At 39.6% G+C, this 23,733-nt stretch overlaps 1 protein-coding gene across 1 annotated transcript; it reads left to right on the forward strand.

Annotated features, from left to right (window-relative positions):
- LOC107779080 (DNA mismatch repair protein MLH3-like) lies at positions 1-23,733 on the forward strand. Its single transcript, XM_075235164.1, is given in 26 exon segments — positions 1-243; positions 506-635; positions 1,397-1,448; positions 1,555-1,602; positions 7,065-7,219; positions 7,309-7,366; positions 7,450-7,507; positions 7,620-7,712; positions 7,785-7,947; positions 8,039-8,054; positions 8,178-8,374; positions 9,403-9,469; positions 9,843-10,243; positions 10,246-11,248; positions 11,331-11,460; positions 11,589-11,683; positions 11,946-12,019; positions 12,111-12,308; positions 13,204-13,248; positions 13,318-13,371; positions 13,489-13,595; positions 13,755-13,803; positions 21,975-22,034; positions 22,257-22,329; positions 22,635-22,720; positions 22,845-23,733. Coding segments are annotated over 25 exon segments (3,582 nt in total). The 5' UTR covers positions 1-243; positions 506-509; the 3' UTR covers positions 23,019-23,733.

Consider the following 23,733-nt stretch of genomic DNA (forward strand, 5'->3'; position numbering starts at 1 on the left):
GAGATACCACCAGCGCATTTTAGAAATTTGCGCCCTTCACCACCATCATATACCGTAACCAACCACCTATCTTCCCCTTGATTTCAAATTATTAAGACCGCTCAACTGAAAAACCCGAACTTGGTACGCAACCGGCGCAGCATAGCATATTTCACTGAGTTGCTTCTCTTAACTGTTCCAGTGACGATGTCCGATCAAAACCCTAAACCCTGATTCAATTTTCCCGCCATTTTCTCTTCTCAAGTAATTATACTGTACTTCCCATTATCTTGGCATTTTGCTTGCATTTTAAAGTTCCAAAGCTCGTTGGTTTTTAAAAATTATATGGACATTCTTGAATACTTTAAGAAAATTATAGAAATTGTAGGTTTTTACGAGTATATTTGCATTGCTGCATGGACATTCTAAGGGAATTCAAGAAATCTTTTTTTTTTTTTTAAATATTGGTTGGCGTTCTCACAGCGTATGTAAAGGATATTCAAGAATATATTTTTATTTTCTTTAGGGAGATGGGAAGCATTAAGCGATTGCCTGAGGGCATTCGGAGTTCGATTCGATCAGGGGTTATATTGTATGATTTCACAAGGGTTGTTGAGGAGTTGGTTTTCAACAGCCTTGATGCTGGTGCTACCAAGGTACGCCCATTTACCCTTTCAATGTTTCAATACTCCATATGAATTTTGCAAGGCATTGAATGGAAAGTTGTGGAGTTGTTCTTAAAGGTCCCACTCAGGCACTCACACCACTTTTTCAAGAAAACTAAGTAGTTTTATAATTATAAAAAAATAGCTATTTGTAGTATTATGAATGAAGACGCTCGATTGGCCAGATTTTCATAAATGCCCTCACCTGTCCTTCTCCTTTAGGGCGTTTAGATTTTCAGAGGTTTGTTGATTCTTAAATGTGGAAATTTATGCCTTATAAGAGAATGGGGGAAATATATGGTTTTTCTTTTTTTTGAGTTTATTAATGTTTTTAGGATTATTAGAGGTGGGCTGTTGAGAATATAATAGTTAAGTGAACTAACGCTAGCAAGTTGTGCTTTTATCCAATTTTAATTGAGTAGACTAATTGCACCTGCGAATTTGTGTGAGGGTGAGGCACTTCATTAATTCAATGAATTTTACTTTCCTTTGTTTGTTACTTCAGATGACATGACATATGCTTTATGGTCTAACAATTTGATGGAGACTTGAAAGTTTCCCACTAATGAGATGATCCTTTTTCTATGAAAAATGATACGTTTATTCTCCTGTTAGTATGGTTGGTGTTCCATGCCTGATATCACAAGTCTTTTTTTTTTCATGAGATTTATTTCCTCATAGGACTGTTCTTTTTTGCTTGTTATTCTTATAAATAGCGCTCCAAGATTGATCTTAAACCCAGTTTCTACCAGGTATATGTTGCTCTTAGTGTTGGGACCTGCTATGTTAAGGTGGATGACAACGGTAGGTACTAGTTTTGTTGATTGATGTAATGCATTTTGATCTGCAGAAAAGTTCTGCTCAATTTATTATTTTACTACATCACCTGAAATTGTACTTTCTTTTGAAGGATCTGGTGTTTCACGAGATGGACTGGTGCTGATAGGAGAAAGATATGGTAATATTTTTGCAAAATGTTGGACTGACATAATCTTTTCTATGGTATTGATGCTGCTGTATGTAATTTTTTCTGCTTGACAACTTGAAGAGGGGCACATGCATGGTTCCTCTGCTGATAGGATGTGTGTCAGTTTGTGTGTTCACTAGCTTCTTTTTGCAGATGTTTTTAGTGGTTTTACTTGTAATCGGGCAAATTTGATTTCAAATGTTCTTGAAATAAAATAGAAACTAAACTTTTGGTGGTATCATCATGATCTTGAGTTTGCATGGTGGACTGATTGTCAATTTGCTGTAATGACAAATGCAGTTGATGCCTACATCTGGTAGATTCATATTTTTATCATTTTTTCTAGTTACAATTGGGTTAGGATCCTAGTTTTTCTATCTGTTGTGAATGTTAATATTAAGAAATTGTAATTATGGCAAGAATCTGTTCCTTGTAAATATGGAAAAGATTTAGAATTAGTTGTGTAATAAGGAGTAGGAATTTATTTTCTTTTCTTTTTTGAGATTACTTGTAAACTCTATTTTAAATTCCGACATGTTTGAAGGAATAACCATGCAAGACATTCCACATATATCTTCGTTTGTCACAGTTCACATCCTTCACATGGTATCAAAGCTTGGAATCCCTCCTTTGAATTCTTTCCCTTCACTTCTCCAAATTCTTTTTCTTTTCGTGAACAAAGAGTAAAGGCTGAACAAAAAAAAACTGTCTTGTCTCCTTCCCCTTTTTCTCCTGCTCCAACTCACAAGTTTATGGCTGTTTTAATGACTGAGAAAGAAGAAGAGAAGAAAGATGGTGAATAAAGTGCTTGATTATTCCCTCAAGCTGTTAGGTTTAAATAACCTTTGATAGGAATACAAATAAGGGAAGACTACAATTACAAGCCTACAAAATCTCCTAATTACTTAATCACAGGGATCTGTGTGATTACATGGATTTATGTATCTTTTCATATTTACATAGTATCAATTCTTGCCATATTTAACACTCCCCCTCAAGCTGGAGCGTACAAGTCATATGCTCCTAGCTTGCTACATATATCGCCAATTCTGGATCCTCGGAGTGATTTTGTGAGGACATCTGCTAGTTGGTCTTTTGAGTTGACAAAACTCGTAACAATACACCCAGACTCAATCTTTTGTCGAATGAAGTGACAATCTACTTCAATATGCTTCGTTCTTTCATGAAATACTGGATTTGAAGCGATATGTAATGCGGCTTGATTATCACAAATCAATTTCATTGGTTCATCCCCTCCAATCTTTAACTCTTGTAGAAGTTGCCTTAGCCATATAAGCTCGCAAGTAGCCAATGCCATAGCCCGATATTCTGCCTCTGCACTTGACCTAGCCACCACATCTTGCTTTTTACTTTTCCAGGATATTAGGTTGCCTCCAATTAAAATACAATAACCTGAAGTGGACCGTCTATCAGAGGGAGAACCTGCCCAATCTGATGGGCCATTGCTTCTTCTACCGTCTTTGGAACCTTGACAGTGGATAAGCTAGTAATAAAGGCATGATATGAAGGTGATAAACGATGATAACTTAAAAAGGTATAAGTGGGAGTTTGATTGGCAGTAATTCTAGTACCTTTTCGAAGAGCAATGGGGAGATCAGTGACATCTGATGAGTGCTCAACCAAAGCATGAGACATTGCTGGAGAAGGCAATGAGTCACCTGGTGGGCTTTGTGTACCTGCATTAGGATCAGAAGCATCAACTGGATTAGTGGGTTGAGAATTAGGTCGAGGGCGTCTAGAATACACTTGGAGTGGTGGAGCTGTAGCTGGAGTTGGAGGCGAAAAGGTTGGAACCGAAAGAACTGTGGATATGGCCTTCTGATTTAATGAATTAGGAGAAAAATATGGGGAAGTCTCAAAAAAGGTAACATCTGCTGAGATTAAGTACCTATTTTTAGAGGGATCAAAGCATTTGTATCCTTTTTGTAGACGAGAGTACCCTAAAAAGACACATTTGATAGCCTTTTGCTGAAGTTTGTCTTTTCCCGAAGTACAACCAAACACGTGGAGGAAGTGGGAACATAGGTTGTTCTGGATAAAGGACCGAGTGTGGATTCTTGTACTGCAAAATAGAGGAGGGCATACGATTAATTAAATAACAAGCAGTAATAACTGCATCGCCCCAAAAACGTAAAGGATTATGATTGTGAATAAGTAATGTCCGAGCTGTTTCAATGAGATGTCTGTTCTTTCGTTCTGCAACTCCATTTTGTTGTGGAGTATGTGCACAAGAAGACACGTGTAATATACCTTGTGATGACATGAAGGAAGAAAGAGAAGAAGAGAAGTATTCTCGGGCATTATTACTGATTAATTTCTTTATGGAAACACCAAATTGATTGCGAATCTCAGTACAAAAGTTCTGAAAAATAGAGAACAATTCAGATGTGTTTTTCATTAAAAATAACCAAGTGCACCGAGAATAATCATCAATAAATGTAACAAAATAATGAAATCCTAGTGAAGAACTGACACGACTTGGACCCCATATGTCTGAGCGAACAACTTCAAACATAGAGGAAGACCTATTATTGACACGCTTTGGGAAAGAAGCACGAGTGTGTTTCCCAAGCTGACATGACTCACATTCTAACAAAGACAAAGTAGATAGAATGGGGACCATCTTCTGCTGCTTTGAAAGACTTGGATGTCCCAATTGACTATGAAGCAAATCAGAGGAAATAGCGGAAGTGAAGGCAACTGGTGGTTTTGGAATGGATAGTTTGTACAGACCGTGTGACTCATGTCCTCTTCCAATCACCTGTCCCGTACTCCGGTCCTGCACAAAAACAGAATCCTCAGAGAAGATTACAAGTCACTTGAGGTTCTTGGTTAATTTACTAATGGAAATAAGATTATGCGGACATTCAGGTGCAAAAAGAACTGAAGTTAAAGGTAAAGAAGATAGAGGGTGAGCTGTACCTATTCCTTTGATAGCAGTCTTTGATCCATTAGCTAAGGTAATAGTAGAAAATACAGATGGAGAATTAAGGATAGAAAGAAAATTTTTGTTACCAGATATATGATCAGTAGCACCAGAGTCAAGAATCCATGGTCCAGGAAAGGAAGACTGTGCGACATAGGCAAAAGAGTTGCCAGGTTGCACTGTGCAAGCTGTAGATGAGGTAGATGACTGTTGCTTTGATGCCTGGTACTGAAGATAATCATTATAATCTGCTCCATTCAAAGTGATAGAGTGAGATGATCTATCCTTGACATCTGGTGTAGGTAGAATACCATCTCCGATGTGAGCCACATTGATTGCATGTCGAGGACGATCATTGTGACGTGGAGGCTTACCATGAAGCGACCAACAAACATCACGTGTATGTCCTCCCTTATCACAGTATGTGCAATGTTTAGTGCTTTTCCCTTTTCCTTTTCTGGGTCCATTTTGAAAAGTGTTAGTTTGTACAGCCATTATAGAAGTATCATATGAGTTTACCTCCGGTGTAGATGTGATGTGCAACAATCTGGCAGACACTTCCTCCAAGGTAGGAACAGATGCGCTAGCAAGAATCTGGTCTCGAACTGAGGAGAGATCAGATCTTAATCCAATCAAGGCTAGAACCATAAAAAATCTGTCTCTGTGTCTCTCCTGATCATCCAACTTGTCAGTAAAAGGCATAAGAGAATCAAATTGATCCTTTAAGGATTCTACCTGACCAAGAGAGCTTGCCATGTCTTGTTGATTCTATTGCAGGTGGACAATGTCTGAAACTACCTTGTAAATAAGTTGTATGTCATTTGTATACAAGGTTTTGGCCTTGTTCCAAACCCTGCAACATGTCTTACATGACTGAAAAAGATTAAGTAACTTACTGTCAAGAGAGTTCCATAGAAGACTGCATAATTGAGCATCTATTTTAACCCAAGTTGGTCTATCAGATGCTCCAATCTCTGTATAATTCTTGATCAAGTGATCTTCATATCCTTGACCTATAAACCACAGTTGTACAGAAGCTGCCCAAGAGGTATAATTTCCACTACCATCCAACTTAACAGTAGTAATTGTTGGAGATGGTGAAGAGGAAAAAATCGACTTTCCAGTAATTTGATTTTCAACTGCTTTATCATCTCCCATTGTTGTACACACGAACTGCTGAAAGTAGTGGATGAGAGTAACTACAAAAACAAGAGAAATAGGAAGAAATAGAGAAAACTGAAGAGTCGACCAAGGAGGATCTGGTTCTTCTATAGTCTTTTAATTCAAGGAAGAAAAATAAGATGGAGCAGGGACTAAAAAATCCTAGCTCTGATACCATGAGAAAGAAGAAGTGAAGAAAGATGGTGAATAAAGTGCTTGATTATTCCCTCAAGCTGTTGGGTTTAAATAACCTTTGACAGGAATACAAATAAGGAAAGACTACAATTACAAGCCTACAAAATCTCCTAATTACTTAATTACAGGGATCTGTGTGATTACAGGGATTTGTGTATCTTTTCATATTTACATAGTATCAATTCTTGCCATATTTAACAATGACAATTCTGTGGCACATGATTTGAGCAACCTGACAGATATTTTTAATCATTTTGATTTGAGCAACCTGACAGATATTTTTAATCATTTTCATTTGAGTAATCTATGGATATACTGCTTTTGAGATGAGCAGGTATTATGATGCTATATCTATGAAACTTTGATGAGGCTGAAAAGAGACTTTGAGTCTATGAAACTCTACTCTAAGAAACTGAGACCCGAAGAATCGAATGGATATGTAGAGAACTCAAGGTGATATCAGAGGAAGAGAAGGAATGGCTGTAGAGATCTTTTCTCTGATGAGGAGTTGACCTGGTAATTAAGAATAGTGTAGGGCAATGCCTCTGGACAAGATGGCTATACTATGGCAATCAGAGATGTTGGGCTATCTTGAAGGATGATGTAAAGAAGGCATTGCAGCACTTTCACGAGACAGAGAGTGTTTCATTAGAGTTGTTGTGCAACCTTCATAGCATTAATTCCTGAAAAGAAAGGAGTTAGGTGCTAAATTACTGGCGAGGTACTAACTGAATTATTAGAGACAATAATTGGCAATTTGATCTCAGAGACACAAAAGGCTTTTGTTAATGGCAGAAAAATTTAGCATGCAGTATTGTTAGTTGATGAGTGTTTATACTTTCTAGAATGAGTAAGAATGAAGCTGGGGTTATATCTAAGCTGGACTTGGAAAAGGCTTATGATCATGTCAGCTGGGTCTTCCTTGTAGAGTTAATGAAGTCGGTCGCTTTTGGAATATGCTTTTGGTGTTCCACTGTATATAGATGTTTTGATTATTATATTAGCTGAAGTTGAGCTGGAACATACATATTGGTGAGGAACTTTTAGCCCAGCTTATGTAGAAGTATATGTGCCTGTTTCTTTCATCTTCTGTTAAGCTTCCATTTTGTCTGCCCATTCTAACATGCTTTGAATGCTTGCTTTATACCAGTGACATCAAAATACAGACACTTGGATGATGTGCATGCTTTCCCAGCAAGCTTTGGCTTTAAAGGAGAGGCTCTGAGCTCTATTTCTGATGTTTCTTTGTTGGAAATTGTTACTAAAACTCACGGAAAGCCAAATGGATATCGTAAGGTTTTGAAGGTAAAGATCTTTTGAGTTTTAGCTGGTATTATCCATCAAGGTAGGTATAAAACTACTAACTTGATCTTTTTCCTTAACATTATTTACAGGACGGCAAGTGTTTGTATCTTGGAATTGATGATGATAGACAAGATGTTGGTACAACGGGTAATTGTGTATAAGCTTACCTGATACAAGTGTTGACTGCTGTTTACTAATTAGGAGATTTCTTGGCATTTATCTTTTTGCAGTCATTGTTCGTGATTTATTTTACAACCAACCAGTTCGAAGGAAGCAAATGCTCTCCAAGTACTTCTAGTTTCTTGCAATTCAGACAAAACACTGTTGTTGATTTACATACTGTATTTCTAGAGCTGTTCTCAGACCTGATTGGTTTTGGTTTGCATATATATTCTTGAAGCCCAAAGAGGATCTTGCATTCCGTGAAAGAGTGTCTGCTAAGAATTGCCTTTGTGCATCCCAGTGTCTCCTTCAGAATTGTTGATATTGAAAGGTATTTCTTTGTTACACTTGCTAAAGGGTATTTCCTGTCTGTTTTCTTAGTTTTCCCCCCATTTGAATGCAGTGAGGATGACCTGCTTTGCACGCGTGCTTCTCCTTCTCCATTGCCGCTGTTGTCCGGTGGGTTTGCGATTCAGGATTTGAGCTCCCTAAACAAACTGAATGCAAGTGATGGTTCATTCAAGCTCTCCGGATACATCTCAGGTCCTGATGTTTACCCAATGAAGGTATATAGGTCCCGCCAAATTGATGGATAAGAGGTGTGATAAGTTATATTTTCTACACTTTTTCCCCTAACTACCACTGCTTAATTTGCAGGTCCTTCAATATTTCTGTATCCACTTATTTCAGTACATTCTCCTGACCAAAGAAAAAAAATAATCTTTGGTTGACAATTACCATATTGGATGCTTGTTTTTTACGGTGAATTTGTGTTCCTTGAACTTCACTAACGCAGACATCAATTTAAGATTTGTTTCCAAGGGACCAATACATAAACTACTCAATAACTTAGCAATGAGCTTTGACAGCGCTTCTGACATTGAGCGGCGAAGTAGCTCCCAGATATATCCACTGTTTTTGTTGAACCTAAACTGCCCAAGATCTTCTTATGATTTAACTTTGGAGCCATCAAAGACCTCTGTGGAATTTAAGGTGAGATTGTTCGTTGGCGTTTATGGTTTTATTTTGCTTCGGGGTTTTGAAATCATTGTGAGTCTTTGGATGTATTCTTTATGGAATTGGGTTCAGGTTTTTGGGTTTGTTTTTCAGGATTGGTTGGGGTTGTTTTTGTTAAAAATATCACTAAACACCTTATCATTTTTCGTGACTTTAATATGGGTGACATTAATAGGTTTATACTGAATAAACACCATTATTTGCTATTAAAAGTGTAAGAAAAGGACCCCCCCTACAGGCAAGGCCCTGGCATCATGGCTGTTTCTGGAGAATAGAATAATCTCCTTATTTTTATGGGAGAACAGTGCAAAACCATGCTTCTAAACTTCTTTGGTTGCAAAACCAAACAGGTCAGTGTTAACAACGATGTCATACAAATTTGTTTTTGATAGGAATTTTGTATTTCTTAGTACAGGTTGTTTGCTGTGTCTGTGACTATGATTCTCCCGGTTTTTGCTTACCCATTCATTTACACATCCCTTTAAATGGATTTGGCAGTTTGATTTACATAGATGTATTTCCTTTTTAGCTTTTTGGTGTAAACCAGAAAATGTTAATAATTTGGATAGGATGATAGATTTCTTCGGCTTCCTAGAGTAATTGTAAAGGGTCTGCATCGCTTGTAATTTTGGCACAGTCTTTGTACTCCATTTATACAACCTTACCATGCTTCAAAAAAAAAAGGATAAAGAATTTGCTGCATCAATCTACTTCATGAGTTTATGTACCATGTAGGTTAAGAGAGGAGTGGCTTGACTTATCACCACAAGAAAAAGAGGAGGGGGCGTGTGGTTTTGTTTGTCTATCTTAGTCTTAGAACATGTCACTTGTTCATTTTTCTTCCATGTTAGATGCGCAATCCAATTGCTAGAACTGATGTGTAGCATTTAATTCCCTTTTATGGTTTCATTGATACTGCTTGTGTTCATCTAATACTGCTATTTTGATGTGCTTTTCAAGAATCTCTTCTGATAACCAGTTGCTTTTTCATTTTACTGTTGAAGGATTGGTGCCCTGTCCTTTCCTTTATTGAAGATACTGTCACGAATCTATGGGCTGAAAATAACTCTGGTTAGAGCAATTACACTATCGACATTCTTTTTTTTTTTTTTTTTTTTAATAACCGTGGTGTCCGGGCCAGCTTGCGCGCACCTATAGACATTCTTATGCGATGTCACTTAGGATTCATTGTATTTGAGTTATTTGTACATGTTGCTTTGACCACCCCACACACATTCCCTTCCCTGTAGCTTCCACCTCACAAGAGGGGGGAGGGGAAGAGGGGGGGGGGGAGTTACTTATGCATCAGATGGTGCAAAGTATTTCAGTGTTGTGACATCGTCTAGTTTTGTCACTTTCTTTTCTCTTAAGCTGCTTTTAGAAAACCTAGATAAGAAGAAATATCCTCATCTCTTGCTATCCCACTCCCTGCTTCTCTTCTCAGATATGCCTATGAATCATGAGATCAGGAAAAAGAGGTGCAGGGCCCGGAGTTGCAAACCTACGCTTGAGCTTTCTTCCCCTCAGCCAAAGAAACTAACTGAAGAGTGCTCTGTCAGGAGAGAGATTCAATCTTCGCAGAATATTCTGTGGGGAAGTGCTTCTGAAAAGCATGATCCTAAGTCCAGATTTCTCTGTCAGACTGAAAGTTCAAATCGGTCAATTGATGGATCTCTTGCTCGTCGCACAATGGGGGTGAACTGGAAATCCGGAAACTCTCCCCAGCCTTTTTCATCTAATGTTTTCTCTATAGGGGATGATTTCCTGGATAACAAATTCAATTCTCCAGCTAGCTCCAGTCATAAATCAGACTGCCCGTTAGTTCAGGATGGGAGGATGAGTGCCTAACAATTGTTGCTGAGAGATCAACAGAGGAAGCCTCGTTTATGGAGTCTCTTGAGCTTGATGATAGTTCAAATGTGATGCATGACAGAAGGAAACCATTTATGCAGAGTTGTTCTTTGCGTAGAAGCCTGATACATGATGGAGCATCTTTTGATAGTGATGAAGATATTAAACTTAAAAGAAGTGATTACAGAATTAAACGAGATCTCCTTGAAGGTGATTACAGTGTTGAATTTGAAGTAGTTGATGATATTAACCAGGTCCCAAATCAAAGGTTTCCTAGGGGCAAGGAGCTATATTTTGAAAATTTCTCCAGGTGCAAAACTCAAAGCAAGGACATTCTAGATGAAGACAATTATCTTCTTGACTTTGTTAAACAGACTGAAAATTATGGTTCTAGTCAGCTGCCTTTTAGTTCAGATCCATGTCCGCTGCTACCAGATCCTTCGCTTGGGACCAGGTTTCAAGATGTTGATCCTTATATTGCTGAAAAGGGGATTGAAACTTCTGTTAAAGATGAACTTGGTGTCACGTATAATTTTGGAAAACATAATCTCCTGGTTCCTACCATAAACAATTTGGGAAAAGAGGACTGCTTGTTCCCAAGTTTTGCAAAGTTTGGTCTCAATTTTAATGCTTATTCTAGGGAGGATATGGGCAGAATAGGGGGTCATGATCCACAGGACATTTATAGTTCAGGTCCTTCTGAACTCTATTATGATGGAGATGATTTGTCACATATACATTCTCATGGTGAAGAAAATCTTAATAATTATTTGATACCACGAGCTATGCTCTCCTCTAGGGTGGATGAGGACTCGCATAAATGGATTGATACAGGAAATCAAGGTAAAACAGATAAGCTACTAAGGAAGAGGAGAAGAAGTCATTCAGCTCCTCCGTTTTACCAAGGCAAGAAGAAGTTCTTTTCCATGAGTGAGTCTTTAAGAAAAGCAGCAGGAAATAACAACCTTAAGACTGTTCATGATGCGCCACTCATGCCAGGTAATTTGTCCTGGAGTGCTTGTTTGTGCTAAAAATCAATGATGATGTGTATAACTAATTAATGCTCTTTTGTACCATGCAGAAACTAGTGCTGCAAGGAGACTGCAACATTCAGCAGAAGCTGTTAACTGGGAGCTTCCACAGCAGTCATCCTATCAATGTGATCAATCTTCCACCCCAAGTTGTGGTGACGGTATATTCTCTAATGTCAGGTACTGTTATCAATTAGTAAATTTTTTTTTTTTTTTGAGGGGGTGGGGTGGGGGAGTCAGGTCTCTCTTGTTATATTATCTTATCAAATATGTTTGTAACTCACACAGCATGATGTTTTTCTCTTCAGGCCAAATGTGAAAATGAAACTTGTTAACACCTGGAATAGCGAACTACAAACTCAAGGGGAGTGGACAAGTACACACAATCTGGAGTCAAAAGAAGGTAAACCAGTTCCTGCCATTCGTTCCTGACCTGAATAAGAGCTGAATGATTCCTAGTGCATGTTTCAGTTTGTTAGCTCATTTCTTTCACCCGCTTTTCAAGATTATCTCAGAGGCCGTTCTTATTAATCATGAAAGTACATTAGAGGTTACAATGTCTCTTTTGTGGTCTCCTAGGCCACAGTCTCTTTAAATTCCATCTTGCTTATTTTTTGATCTTGTGATAGAATTATCATGCCTTACATTTCTATTCAATAATTCAGAATTTGCATCAACAAAAACTCAAAATTTCTTAGATTCTGGGGCGAAATGGAGGGACTACCGTCCAGAGACTGCAGTTGAGTACCTTAGCAAACTCCCTGACGTTTTTGTGAATTCTATGTTTTGTTGAGATGATGAACTTTTTGCTTTGTCAATATGAGGTACAGCGTGGGAGTGGAGCAGAGGATCTTAAGAATCAGGATACCATACTCAATGTCACTTCTGGCATCTTGCATTTTGTTGGCAATTCATTGGTTCCTGATACCATTGATAAAAACTACCTGGAGGGTGCCAAAGTTCTCCAACAGGTTGATAAGAAGTATATTCCGATTGTGGCGGGCACAACTCTTGCTATAATTGATCAGGTCTATTCTAATCTTTGCATAGTGCATTGTGGCCTTTCTTGTTTTCTCGTGAATTTCCTTTTTGCATTTACTCTAAAGATTGTTTCCCTTAGAGGTCGCACAAAATTTGGCATAAAAATTACAATGTTGTTTGCCTTGTAAGAAAAAAATAATATCAGCATAACTAATGCAACGTTTGGTTGGTGGTATTAAACTTTACATTATTAATGCCCTCATAAGTTATGTGATAATCTATATACCCCCTCCGTTTCAATTTGTGTGAACCTATTTACTTTTTAGTCTGTGCCAAAAAGAATGTCCCCTTTCCTTATTTGGAAACAATTTACCTTTATACAATGATTTATAGCCACATAAAATATATGTGCCTCATTTTACACCACAAATTCAAAAGTCTTCTCTCTTTTCTTAAACTCTGTGTCCAGTCAAATGGGTTCACATAAATTGAAACGGAGGAAGTATTATTTTATGCGGGCTAGAATGTGAAATAAGATAACATGTATAAGCAATGGATGGATAAGAGTATTTAAGAACAAAGATGCCTTTAAAGTAGGTAATCCCTGCATGACATCCCTGGGTTATTATTTACCACATAACAATCCCCACATCATTATTTATTGCATAACAGTCTCTACATTATTATTCCGCATAAACATTCCCTGGATGGATAATACGTCAACCAACGACCTATTAATGTATTACTTTCTAGTTCATCACGTCCTTTAGCTTCAGTCGCTTTGTGACCGTCTGGCAGAATATAGCATATTCTGATGTAGAAACTTAGGCCCATCTCAAAATGAATGTGCGGCCCTTTTTACAAAGTCATGAATTATGACCTTTTGTTTGCTTCTAGCATTTATCGTCATTGAGCTTACGCTGGCATTGTCATGTTTTACAGCATGCTGCAGATGAGCGAATTCGTTTGGAAGAACTGCGTGAGAAGGTATAGAACGTCCAAAAACTCATTAACGTGTCATTTCAACTTGGAGCCTGTAACTTAGCTAATTATCAGGTTCTATCTGGACAAATGAGGACAACTACATATCTTGATTCCGAACAAGAATTGGTACGTTTACGATCATCTAATGTGAAATAGGGTTTATCTTTGCCTTGTGCTGCTTGGCTTGTGGAGAAATTCTTGGCACACTCAGAAAATGTTGAGTCTTTGGCCATGCTTTGGCAGGTTATGCCCGAAATTGGTTACCAGTTACTACACAACTATGCTGAACAAATTCAAAACTGGGGTTGGATTTGCAACGTTCATTCTCAAGCTTCAAGATCATTTACCAGGTAAGCTATGGCCTATGCATCTTTGTTTAGCTGTTCATCACACGACCACTGTCTATGAACTTGATAAAATTGCCACAACTTCTATTGCACTAATTTTTGCAATGTTTTTCAAGTTGAACCTAACTCTGAGCACGAGGCTTTATGTTTTGCTTAAAGCAGGAACTTAAATCTGATCCACAAGAAGCCAAAAGCAGTCACACTTCTTGCGGTAACATTCTGTAATACTTGGCTCTGTTATATTATACTTTCAAAAAGTTAAGTATATGTGACCCATTTGGGATTCTGTCTTAGAAGGGAAAGTTAAATATATAGTATTGATTGTAGTTGTTGTATTGCAAGATTAGGAAGTCACATCAACAATTTGGGATTGAGATTAGGAATCTTTGGTAATAAAGTTTCAATACAATATAAATACACAAGGGGAGGGAGTGCAAGGCCATGCTTGGAATTTTTAGTCCTTCTTTTGCCACCATCCATTGCTTGCAATAGTATGTGGATTAGTACCTCCAAATTCTTGTCTGCAACAGCAGTGTCACAAACATATGTAACTGAAAATGAAGCCAACACTGAACCAATAATGTACTTTGTTGCCATTGTTTCAACTCCAACAATACGATGACATGCTGAAGAGCAGTGATTATCATGCTAATATATTTTTTTTACAATCCGCGCATCGTGCGGGTACGTATACTAGTACTAATAAAACAACAACAACAACCCAGTAGAATCCCACAAGTGGGGTATGGGAGGGTAGTGTGTACGCAGACCTTACCCCTACCTTGTGAGGATAGAGAGGCTGTTTCCAATAGACCCTCGGCTCAGGCAAATATAAGCACCACATTAATGAAAATATAGATAAGAAGGGACAGTACCAAAAAGCCATATAAAAGCAGAATAAAAACAAAAAGATAGTAAGGTGATCAACAATGAAGGAAACAACGGTTAGTCATAAAAACCTACTACCAACAGAAAGCGAGACTGCGTGCCAATACTAATGTTATGAAAACTGTAGACTACCTACTCTACTATCCTAATACTCGACCTCCATACCTTCCTATCAAGGGTCATGTCCTCGGTCAGCTGAAGCTGCGCCATGTCTTGCCTAATCACCTCTCCCCACCTCTTCTTTGGCCTACTTTTACCTCTCCGTAGGCCCTCCAATGTCAACCTCTCACACCTCCTCACCGGGGCGTCTGTGCTCCTCCTCCTCACATGACCAAACCACCTAAGCCACGCTTCCCGCATCTTGTCCTCAATAGGGGCCACACCCACCTTGTCGCGAATATCCTCATTTCTGATCCTATCTAACCTGGTGTGCCCGCACATCCATCTCAACATCCTCATCTCTGTTACCTTCATCTTCTGGACATGAGCGATCTTGACTGGCCAACACTCAGCCCCATACAACATCGTTGGTCTGAACACCACTCTGTAGAACTTACCCTTAAGTTTCGGTGGCACCTTCTTGTCACACAAAACACCGGAAGCGAGTCTCCATTTCACCCATCCCGTCCCAATACGATGTGTGACATATTCATCAATCTCCTCATCCCCTTGAATAATAGACCCAAGGTACTTAAAACTTCCTCTCCTAGGGATGACCTGCGAGTCCAGCCTCACCTCCCCTTCCCCTCCTTGAGTCTCGCCACTGAACTTACACTCCAAGTATTATGTCTTGGTCCTGCTCAACTTGAAACCTTTAGATTCCAGAGTCTGCCTTCATACCTCTAATTGCGCGTTGACACCATCTCGCGTCTTATCAATCAATACAATATCATCTGCAAATAGCATGCACCACGGCACCTCCCCTTGGATGTGGCGCGTCAGTACGTCCATCGTCAGAGCAAACAAAAAACGGCTGAGTGCCGACCCTTGATGCAACCCCATCATAACCGGGAAATGGTCCGAGTCCCAACCCACCGTTCTCACTTGGGTATTTACTCCATCATACATGTCCTTAATCAACCTAACGTAGGCAACAGGTACACCTCTAGCCTCCAAACATCTCCACAAAACCTCCCTCGGAACTTTATCGTACGCCTTTTCTAAGTCGATGAACACCATATGCAAGTCCTTTTTTTTCTCCCTATACTGCTCTATCAATCTCCTAACAAGGTGGATGGCTTCTGTTGTCGAACGTCCCGGCATAAACCCAAACTGATTCTCGGAAATAGACACACTACTCCTCACCCTTAGCTCTACCACTCTCTCCCAGACTTTCATAGTATGACTAAGCAGCTTGATACCCCGATAGTTATTGTAATTTTGGATATCACCCTTGTTCTTGTATACAAGAACCATCGTGCTCCCCCTCCACTCTTCGGGCATCTTCTTCGTTCTAAATATGACATTAAATAACCTAGTGAGCCACTCCAAGCCTGCCTTGCCCGCATTCTTCCAAAACTCCACCGGGATTTCATCCGGCCCGGTCGCTTTGCCCCTGCTCATCTTACGCATAGCCCCCTCAACTTCATCAACTCTAATCCGCCTACAATACCCAAAGTCACAGCGACTCCCAGAGAATTCCAAATCACCCAGTACAATGCTTTTGTCCCTCTCTTCGTTCAAGAGACTATGGAAGTAGGTCTGCCATCTCCGACGGATAAGCCCCTCATCTAACAAAACTCTACCTTCTTCGTCCTTGATGCACTTCACTTGGTCCAAGTCGCGCGCCTTCCTTTCTCGCGCCTTGGCTAACCTGAACAACCTCTTACACCCACCTTGGCCCTCGAGTTCCTCATACAAACGATCAAAAGCTGCAGTCTTGGCTGCCATAATTGCTAGCTTTGCCTCTTTCTTAGCCAACTTATAATGCTCCCTATTCGCCCTCTTCTCCTCCTCGTCTACACTTTCTACTAGCTTCAGATACGCTGCTTTCTTGGTTTTCACTTTTCCTTGCATCTCTCCATTCCACCACCAGTCTCCCTTGTGACCATCAGAGTAACCCTTTGAGACCCCTAATACCTCTCTCGCGGCTTCCCTAATGTACTGCGCAGTCGTGGTCCACATAGCGCTTGCGTCCCCACTACTACTCCAAGCCCCCATAGTCACCAGCTTGACCCCCAACTCCTGCGCTTTAGCTTCCGTCAAGGCTCCCCACTTGATCCTATGTTGGCTATATATCGCCCTCTTCCTCCTCTTCCTCCTCTTCCTCATGATCTCAAGGTCCATGACCAGGAGCCTATGAAGGGTCGAGAGGTTGTCACTCGGGATGACCTTGCAATACATGCAAAGACCTCTATCGAACTTCCTGCAGAGTAAATAATCAGATTGAGTCTTGGCCACCGAACTCCGGAAGGTGACCAAGTGCTACCTCTTCTTCGGGAAACTCGAGTTTGCTATCACCAAATCAAATGCTCTAGCAAAGTCCAGCAAAGATGTTCCTCCTCCATTTCTATCTCCAAAACCAAAGCCACCATGCACATCATCATAACCCCCAGACGTCGCTCCAATGTGGCCGTTGAAATCTCCTCCTATGAAAAGCTTCTCGGTATGCGGGATACCACACACCATCTCATCCAAATCCTCCCAGAAACGCCTCTTGACTTCCTCATCCAAGCCTGTTTGGGGTGCATACGCACTGATTATGTTCAAAGTAAAACCTCCAACAACTAGTTTAATAGTCATCAGCCTGCCATTCACCCTCCTAACCTCCACCACTAGTTCACGGAGGTCCTTATCAACTAGATACCTACCCCGTTCCTGCCCCCACCCTCCCAGAATATCAAAGTTTGAAACTGCCCACATCTCGGACCTTATCCCTTACCCACCTAGTCTCCTGTACACAAACTATATAAATTTTCCTTTTCTCGAGAATCTTCGCTAACTCTACAGATTTTTCAGTCAAAGTTCCTATGTTCCAAGACCTCACTCTCCGCCTAGTAGCTCCCTTAGCCTTCTTACCCCCTTACCCCGCACCCCATCTCCCGCTGACAACCCCGAGGACAAGACCTTATCGTACCATTGTTCACCAAAGCCACTATAATATACGAGTCACTACGCAAGCACTATCCCGAAAACAAACGACAAAAATAAAATGAATTACCGAAATATAATCTACCACTAAAGATCGCAATACAGGTGAAGAAATAAAATAAAGTAACTAACGGGAACTATAATCTCAACTAAAGGTCAGACAAACAGGTGAAGAAATAAAACAAAGGAACTAAACGAACTATAATCTACAACTAAAGAACAATGATTAAAAAAGCGCTCGCTTTAAGCGAGAAGCGATGCGAAGCGACTCAGTGCCCGCTTCACATGGGTGAAGCGACTCAGGTATAAAAAAGCGACCGCTTCCCACTAAAAAGCGAGAAGCGACCAAGCGATGCGATGCGATGCGAAGGAAGCGACCGCTTCTTTGTTTTTAAACAGACCCAGGCTATTTAATTAAAAACGAAACTGTTCTGTCTTTTATTAAATGAACAACGATTAGGGTTTTAAAGCAGAGCATCTGAGAGCATTAGACTGGGGTTCTTCTTCTCAACTTCAACTTCAAGTTCAAGTCTTCAACAACAATAGGTATGTTCTGATTTTCCTCCTCCTCCTTCTTCTTCTTCTTTCACTGTTTCAACGTCTAAATACAGCGAGATGCTCGCGATTTTTTTTTTAACCTTCGGTTCTTTCTCAGAATTGATGCCAATCCTTGGGTTCTTATTTCTCTGCCCAGTTTTTAACAGAGAAAAACTGCCCTTCCTCTAATTTTTATATCCTTTACATTGAAGTATTGAACATTTGCTTATAATTACATGTGTTGTCTATGCAGTATTTATTTTAATTTTTTTAAAAATTCCGCTTCACTTCAAAAAAGCGAGTGCTTCGCTTCTCGCTTTAGGCGAAATGGGGATTGTAGCTTTTCCTCGCTTCACGCTCTTCACAACACTGCTAAAGAATAGAAAAAATAGGTGAAGAAATACAATACAAGAGCTAAAGGGGCTATAATCTACAACTAAAGGTCACAAGAAAATGTGCAATAAAGATCCAAAATAAAAAGATTCAAAATAAAGATGTAAATAGGTAGATAACAGTATAAACACGTAGGCAAAGCTATCACTAATGCAATTAATTTGACAATACTAGGGCAAATACTAACTAAAGATTCAAGAACAAAATAGGCAGACAAGGAGATACAATTACGCTAAAATATCAAACTATTAAAATATCAAGACAAGAGAGGAACAGTAGAACCTGGATTGCAAACGGACAAGGGGAAGCAATAATGGCGGCTTCAGGGAGAACTCGAATTGAAATCTTCCTAATTGATGTTTTGACTTAGGAATCAAGAATGAAAAGTTGCTCCTGAAATCAGCAACCGTACGTAATCGGATTGATTCAACAAAGCAAGTGAGACTGAAACCCGACGTTTTGAAGACGAGCGAAGAGTTCCCGGCGGAGATCACCACCACTTTACGCGGCGGAGTTTGCACTGAAAGTTCGCCGGAGTTTGGACCGCCAGCTACTTCATCATCAACACAATCATAGATATGATAAATCAGTATAGGGCTGCAATGGGGTTATTTTGGTCTTTTTAACTCACTATTGTTAACAGTGTTAAACTGTCACGCCCCGACCTCGGGGAGCGCGACCGGCGCTCAACAGAATTACCTCGGTCGAGCAAGCCTGCACAGTGCAGTCTACCCAACTCACCCGCACATGAGGAGAAGAATACATTTTATTAGTAAGTCAATAAGATTCAAGTGAACAACACCGGTTTATTTTCATTGGTTACGTCATTAACAAGTCTTCAAAACAGTACGTTTTACAATCATAGTTAAAGTGGAACAAATGATACCATTACAACATTTTTAGTTTAACTTTCCCAAAAACAGGTACAACCCACACTATGTCTACGGAGCCTCTAACAGGAACATAAGAGTGCTATGACAATGCCGGCAACAAGGCCCCGGCTATACCTTAAAATGCTATCTACAAAGAATAGAAGATACATGACCCCGAAATAAAGTGGGGCTCACCAAATCAGCTAAAGAGAGGGTGTGCTGCTATCACTGATCAATACCACATGCTATGGAACCACCTACATCCATTAAAGATGCAGCGCCCCCGGCAAAAGGGACGTTAGTACATATGGAATAGTACTAGTATGTAAAACTAAACACCCTCTCAATAGAACGAGCAACAGTAAACGAAGAATAAACATGATATCAAAAAGATACTCAAACGGTATCAAAGTGCCACATTAGGGGAAACGTAAATTTCACGTAGGTTTCGGTAATTTAAGTTGGGAGATCTTTAGCACCGATATACCACCGTGTTTTAGCACGGAGTCCGATCTCAGCCCGACCGGCTAAGCCGTCTCACCCCGAGACATACACTCACAATACCACCATGTGCGCGGCATGGCGTCCGATCTCAGCCCGATCGGCTAAGCCGTCTTACCACAATGCCGTGTGGGTTGACATTACATCACATCTAGCTAGCAATAATCTCATCCCATTTAAGGGGAAACAGTCTCATCACATTAACACGGGGATTTACCCTTCAATCACTCCTACACCGGCACATGTAGTTTCGGGGTTAGGTTGTTCCGACCTACCCTTCCTTGGTGGCTAATCGATACTCCCAAAGCATTTGTTATTAAAAGTATTTACCACTCAATTCATATTCCTTTACATGTCATTCATTTTATTAACATCATTGGCCATAACACAATATCATTCTTGGCACATTGGCCATACTTCATAATTCAGCTCATTATCCCATTTTCAATCGTTATCATGAATAATCAACAACAAGGCCTTTCAACATTAAAAACTTTAATCACATCCTTGAGAAAATTAGGGTCTTAGGCACATATGACTTATTACACAATTGACATGGTGGCTTTCATAAGAATTCACGCTTTCAAATCATAACATAGTAACACACAACCTATACTTAAACCACATCCTCAAACATTAACTTAACATAACAAGAATCTTTGGAATACACATTGAACACATAATTATTTCGACACAAGGCTTATTTGATAGAAATTCAATTTATAAAGGGCATCACGAGACTTACAAGGACATTGCGGGGTTCAATTCTAAGAGAAGAGTTTAGCTAATATACCTCACTTAGCTTCCTTAAACTCTAAAATGTTCCGAAAATCTTAGCAACTTCAATCTATTGTAGAAATGTAACAAATTTAAACAAAATTAGGAAGATACTCATGGTTCTAGCTCCTTTGAGCATTTTATCAAATACTAGGTGTGCATTAAGGTTTCAAGGCCCTTTCATGGAGGATCCTATCATCCCACAACCCATTCTTTACCATTTTAGCTCAACAATTTTCCTACATCTCTTGATAACACATGCATGCAAAATAAACAACTCCTATACCCAAAAATTATCTTACCAATTATCCATTCCTAGTTAAATTTCGAAATTGAGGTTTAGGGTGTAGAATTTTACCTTTAGGATGGAAGACCTAATGTGCTTTCCTTGATAATCTTCCAAGATTCGAGCAAGAATTGAAGAACAAATTGTTGAAGAACTCTCTCTCACTTTAGGGCATTCTCTAACCCTCAAAATATCAGGTTTTTGCTCAAAAGATGGCACATATAGTCTATTTAGCGAAGTAGGGTCGGGTTATAAAAATTCAAAAAATGAAGCTCCGGAACAGGATCTGCGGTCGCATATGCGACCGCATAATTGCTCTCCGGAACTGGGCAAAACTGACCCAGTCTGCGGTCATTATGTGGCCCGCAGACCTGTTCTGCGGTCGCATAATGCATCGCAGAACTGGTTTGCAATCGCATAATGCACCACAAATCTGCTCTCCAAACTTGCCTAAGTTGCTTCACTCTGCGGCCATTATGTGGTCCGTAGAGTGATTATGCGACCGCTTAGTGGGCTGCAGAGATGTATTTTTCTGCCCAAAATTTTCCTTTAAGCCTACTTCGGCACCACGAAACCTTAAATTCCTTTACAAATTTTACGGGGCCTTACATAAACCAAATTTAAGGCAAGTGTTATAAGTGTTTGATTTATAAATACAGGGGCTGTGTCCGAAACTGAGTGATATTATAGGGGCGTTCAGTGTATAACTTATCCAATTATTTAATTGGGTTGGATACAGAGAGTGATATGTGAAGTATAACTTTCAAGGAAAGAGCTCTTTTATTGTAATACCATCACTCCGTCAGTGAGAAGACAATGCTAGAGGTTCTCTCTTTTTACTTGCCTTATGAAAAATGCTAGAGGTTCTCTCTTTCTGAATATAAGGCCTTGAAGATTGAATTGCTTCAACTTGCTCTGGAAAACCATTCATGATCTCTTTCATGGTTTTAAGAAATGTATTAGTTAACCAGTTCTTTTGCACGTGCTTCATTAAAAGTAATTGTTTCTGAGGCGTAGTTGTTGTTGTTGACAATACAGGTTCCTTGTATTTTGGGCGTTAATCTAACTGATGTGGATCTGTTAGAATTTCTTCAACAGGTTAGTCCAATGAAGATTTGGGGGTGGGGTGGGAGGTCGCTTTTTGATAATCAATAAGTAGCGTAGGCTTCGATAGGCTTGCAGACACTTGTGGATATCATTAACTAATTGTCATATTTCACTCTTTTCAACTCTAATTTAACGTTCTCGTTTGGTATCTTACTTACGTTCTTGCTTAAATGCCGTGTCATGCTTTCTGAACAATGTGTTTGCAACCCTTAGCTTGCTGATACAGATGGATCATCTATAATACCCCCATCAGTGAATCGGGTCCTGAACAGCAAGGCTTGCAGGAGTAAGTTAAATATCTACTTTATAAATTAAGGGCTGCCTGATGCTTTCTTTGCCTCCACCACACCCCAAGAAAAAGAAAAGGAATTAGAACCACAATTAGTTGGTTTAGGATATTTTTCTTTAATATTCCTGATGTCATGGTTTTTTATCAAGTATTCGAATTTGGAATGATAATTATGACATGGATAGAGTGGAACATATAGAGAGGATCAATTTAGCTGACAAACTAATTCTGGTTTGAAGCTTGTTTGGTTGATTGATTATTGATTCCTGATGTCACCATTCTATTTATTTATTTTTTCATAGGTGCAATTATGTTTGGAGATGCATTGTTACCTTCAGAATGTTCTCTCATTGTTGAGGAGTTGAAGCAGACTTCGTTGTGTTTTCAAGTGAGTGGAAAATTGCATTTCAGGAGATATATACACGGATTTGTTTTGGATCTGCAGTGAATGGGTGTGTTTTAAGAGAGGAATTCCATATTACTAATGACTGCATTATGTTTTCGTTTGCTAGTGTGCTCATGGGCGACCAACAACCGTCCCTCTTGTCAACTTGGATGCTCTGCATGAGCAGATTGCCAAGTTAGGTTCGTGTGGTAGGGGTTCATCTGAGGCATGGCATGAGTTACATCGGCATGAAATCAGCTTAGAGCGTGCAGCGAAGCGACTAAGAACAGCCGTATCCTAGTGTCAAAAGGCTCTCGTGAAAATACCTAATTTGGTTCTGGATACCTATCAAGCAATAATTTTGCGTTGAAGATATCCAGTCTGCACCCATCACAATGGAGGATGATCCGGATCTGGAGGGCGGTGTATTAATACTGATCGATATATGAAGGTATCTAATGATAACTCTATGAATGTACATACTAAATTTGTAACACTGGTCCCATTGGCAGCTCTCTCTATCTCACACACACACACATACACACACTGGAACAAAACTAGGAAAAGGAATGGATTGTACAGTTTCCATGTAAAACCAGAGTAACCCCATTTGTCATGTGTACAGAACGTGAAGAAATGATATCCCATTGCTCGCATGGTTAAGTTTGTATGTTCCATTTCCATCCCAACCCTCCCCTATTAACCGGTATTACAAATCTCCTGAACATATAAAACTTCCATTCACATCTGTTTTACTGCTCCTCACCCTAGTTACACTGGAGCCAGCCAGCTACGCTCCTACAACTCGAGCTGCTAAATAGTTGCATGAATCAGATGTTTTTAGTCTGTTGAGTAATTCTTATGATTTATGTCATCAAAGGCTGAAACTCATCCTGAGTGAATTCTTTTTTGCTTTTAGTAAATTAAGATAGTGCCCGGCGTGTATTTCGACTAAAATACTGGATTTATTTGTTATTTTTTACTGACACAAATATGAATAACTCTGCTTACGAATA

The sequence above is a fragment of the Nicotiana tabacum genome, chromosome 17 (assembly GCF_000715075.1).
Source record: "Nicotiana tabacum cultivar K326 chromosome 17, ASM71507v2, whole genome shotgun sequence".
Classification (NCBI taxonomy): domain Eukaryota; kingdom Viridiplantae; phylum Streptophyta; class Magnoliopsida; order Solanales; family Solanaceae; genus Nicotiana; species Nicotiana tabacum.